This window comes from Anoplophora glabripennis, unplaced genomic scaffold, assembly GCF_000390285.2.
Source record: "Anoplophora glabripennis isolate ALB-LARVAE unplaced genomic scaffold, Agla_2.0 scaffold210, whole genome shotgun sequence".
Classification (NCBI taxonomy): Eukaryota; Metazoa; Arthropoda; class Insecta; order Coleoptera; family Cerambycidae; genus Anoplophora; species Anoplophora glabripennis.
In genome coordinates this window covers 399,514-403,622 of record NW_019416369.1, presented here as the reverse complement: position 1 = coordinate 403,622, position 4,109 = coordinate 399,514, and the positions used below count along the sequence as shown (strand labels likewise).

General features: G+C 32.1%; 1 protein-coding gene across 1 annotated transcript in view; it reads right to left on the bottom strand.

The window, feature by feature from the left end:
* Nucleotides 1-529: 529 nt before the first annotated feature.
* LOC108904650 (heparan sulfate glucosamine 3-O-sulfotransferase 1) overlaps nt 530-4,109 on the bottom strand; it is an 18,422-nt gene continuing 14,842 nt past the window's right edge. The window contains exons 3-4 of the mRNA XM_018707284.1: nt 2,875-3,090; nt 530-1,282 (exon numbers count right to left, since the gene is read on the bottom strand). Coding sequence (XP_018562800.1) covers nt 719-1,282; nt 2,875-3,090 — 780 coding nt within the window. The 3' untranslated portion in view covers nt 530-718. The remainder of the gene's footprint in view (nt 1,283-2,874; nt 3,091-4,109) is intronic.

Here is a 4,109-nt window from a genome sequence, read left to right as displayed (position 1 = left end):
AATGTTATTTGAACTACCTCCCTTGATTTCATTATAATATATGTTGGTGACGTTTGTCCTATTGAATTGAATACCCTGTATATGGCACCTATGTTTAGTAGTGCATTACTTTTACTACTTAACTATTTTCAATATTCCGTCTCAACTTTTTTAAACGCAAAAAGATAGACTTGAAGTTTTTTATATAATTGTGACAAATATTGACACTTCTAGAAGCCCTTTTGAAGCCATTACCAATTATGGTTTTCATGTAAAAAATTCGACTTTGTTTTCTTAGTCGAAAATTGTTACAGCTATTAAAAAATTAGGTACCCCTCAAGATTCTAGGCAACAAAATATATAAAGCAACATTTCAGAAAAAAATTCAACAGTAACCACTGCAGATATCAAGGGAAGTATCAAAATATTCGCGTTAAGGCTTAGTCAAGATCTAAAAAATATATCGAAGACCAGTTTTGATTTGACTACTCAAATCCAATTTTATCTTTAATAGTAAAAATATTAAATTATTAAGATACTCTAGCGTCATATTAAAAATCAAATGCCCTATACCCTTATATATCAGTATAGATCAAGTTTTCGCTGGAACATAATGCAAATGTAAAATGTCATATATATTTAAATTGGCGGTGGAAACATACTGTGCTAAAGCTTGTAACCAAGACCCGGCTCATAAATAATTAGTAATTAATTGAACTAACCTAAACTTAAAATACCATTACTCTTCCGGCCAACTGAGATCTTCTCCGACGAGTTCATAGAACTTCTGATTATGTTCGCTGAAGTACCTCCTCAGCTTGGAAACCACTTCGGGATCCACTCTCGGATGTTTCCTTCCTTTAGTTTCTCGCAAACATCTATCAAAGGTCTCGTTTCTCAAGCAATAGAATCCTTTAGTTTCATTAAAATAAAAGTTGTGCGTGCCTATCCTGGGCTCTAGACCCAAGAACCGTTCGATTTTTTGCAACTGTGAGACTGGATCTTCAATAAGAAGATCACCGTTGACTATGAGCATCTGCTCTCTGGGGAACACCTCGAGCCACCTGTGCAGATAGTTGTGATATAAGGATATAGCCAGAGGTCTGTAAGCTTCATTGATGGAGCCGTTTGGGAACAGGGCGAGTTGTTCGAAAGATTTAGGTGGTGGCGTGGGTAGGGCCGGCGACGCCGTGGCTGCGTTGGCTCTCAACTGAGTGAAATCCGATATCGCCCTTGTTACCGGCTCCCGCACTATTAACAAAAGTTTTGCGCTAGCATTCATGGCACGGATCCTTTCGGGCACCTAAAAAACATATTTATCTTTTAAGGATGGTAATATTTTCACCTGAAGCAATTTTTAAACGCTTTTGTCGAACCGAGAATATTAGACAATGAGGGTTGCTTTCGCTGTACAGCAAGAATAAAACACTCTCTCAACGGTAATAATAAAGAATTTTATTGAAAACTAATGTATAGAAAACTTGTATGGAAAAAACGTGTTGACGTGTGAGTTTTCGTTGGAGAGTGCCCTCTGTGTGGAGTCGGTCGTAGGTATATTGATAGTTGCTGGTAGAAGTCCCTGCTCCTTGGTGCCACTCTGCAGGGGTCGTCTTCCGGGAACCCCGTGGTGCGTCCGGCGGCGTTCTTGAGGTTGTGCTTAAAAATGGGTCACTTGCAAACATGTGTACCCACAACAAGTACAAGAAGTCATTTTGAATATCAATTATTAATTTTAACTAAGCACGTAACAAATGATTTGGTTTTATTTTTTTATCTAAGACTCGATAAGTTAACAGTAGTAAGATATTAAATACAATTAAAACCATTCAGAATTTTGCATCATCGCAGTTTAGTTCAAGAACGAATTTTCATAATACTCAATGGTATTATTACCGAAAAAGTTTTCCAGTGTCTCCGCCATTGGCTAACAGATTTATGTACCAATCCAACAACTGTTTGCTTTGAGTTTAAGTTAAATCACTAATTTTCAGCTATATTTGTATAAAACCTTCAGTTTATTTGAATGAATAATTGTGTTTAAATTAATATAATCTGACAAAAAGTTAATAGTCAGGAGACTAGATGGTGTAAAAGTTTTCGTATAGTAAAATATTATCCTTAATTTTTTTATACTTATTTATACCATAAACATGGATTCTCTATAAAACTTTATGTTATAAATAGGAAATGATTTGAATTTTAAATGTTTGCAAAGTAAGTTGAAATAATTTCCTGCTGTATATATTAAGCCACGCTATTTCATTTAATTTGTGTGATATTCTCGACTTACGTCTGATTCCAAATATAAAACCCTTGTGAGAATTTGGTAATTTGTTATTTTTTGCTTTAAATACATGTTATAAAAGTCCTTAGAATATTTTCAACAAATTGAAAATAATTAATTATAGGGATTTTGAAGATTTTATATATGTATATTCTTTTTTTAATAAAATAATTAAATTGTTCAAGACAATCAGATATCGAACGATTCTATAAATCATTGGGTTACAAATGACTATTTCTCTATATTATTATTATTCTTATAATGATTTGTGATAAATCTTGTATCACTTCACTACTTCTTAGAAGATAAAGTGGAAATGTCTAAGTAACATTTTTGAAAATAAAAAATATCCCGTGTAAAGCACAACAGAATTAAAGAAAATGATATGTAAGTATTAACTTAAAGGAAAACGACCTAGTACCTTTAATATAGGTATGTGATGATGGTCAGATGATGAAAATGGGCGGAATAAATGACGGAATGATGACGGAAATTTTTGAACAATGATTATTTAACTCTGTATAGCGGGATTTAATAAATTAATAAATATAAGATTAATAGTGGCAAATATTAATTCAATTCTACAATCATCAGTATAATGTTTTACTCACCTCAGGTGTTACAAAATAACTAGGACTTTTTTCAATTGTAATTTGCCCCGGATAAGAATGAGGCATTTGCATCCTATACCATTCTAAGCCTTTGTTATAATTCTCGTCTCTATCAAAGAAGTGGACTTCTCCAGCAGCTTTTTGCACCATTGGATGAAGGTATAACATTTCGAGTAGTGCCCTAGTACCACACTTTCTAACTCCCATAATTATTGCCTAAAGAGAATAAAATCTAGTAAAATTTATAGAATATATAATATACCATTTTTTTGTTCTAAAGGGTAATATAGGAATACCATACCATTACATGAATTAAATGATAAACATACGACAAGAATTTAATAAAAATTAACATAAAGCATCCTATATGTATAAAAAGTATAATAGTGACATGGCAACAAATTTTTAAAATTAAAACCGGTTCTCGAAACAAACAAGGACAAAAGTGCAAATTAGAATAATTTAAATTTTGCACAAATTCGGTTGTTTGAAATTTTACTATAACGGGACAATAGTGGAGTAGTTTATTTTTGAAGAATTATAGAGTCTTGATAGAAAAATCGTAAGGAAACGTTTTAGTGAAAAAATTACCTTTGTTTTTTTTTTGTTCGTCTATTTTGTCGAAATGAATCAGTCATAACATTGTTATTACAGGAAGATAAACATTTGTGGGAATCATACAATGAAATTTATAAATTTCTAACTGGCAACAGCACTGTAATTAGGAGCAAATAAGTATATACTATATCAATATTATACAGGGTGTAACTAAATAAGTGTAAAACATTTAAGGGGGTGATTCCTCATCGAAAAAAAGATAGGATCTTTCATAGAAAGAAACTTCATTGGAGCATCCCTTGTTAAGATACAGCCCCTTAAAGGGGGTACATAAAATTTGTTTAACAATTTTTTTCACAAGCACTAAACAAGTTACAATATTGAAATTAACCTGACATTTTCTACTACCAAAAAGACACTTAGCCAGTAATTTATTTGGTTTACCCCATGGTTGTAAGGGGTGGAAAACGCAACCCCTAAAATTTATTTCCAACGTAATTTTTTGTCTTATTATTTTTTTACCATTTAAAAAATTATTTCCGATAGCCTGTTTCATTCTAAAAAAAAATGTCTCTTGAATTTTTTGCCCAAATTAAACCAGTTCGCAGTAAAAAATTATTTTACGAACAACTACAGAGATACATCGTCATAAATGCGGACTGGATTTACTGTTATTT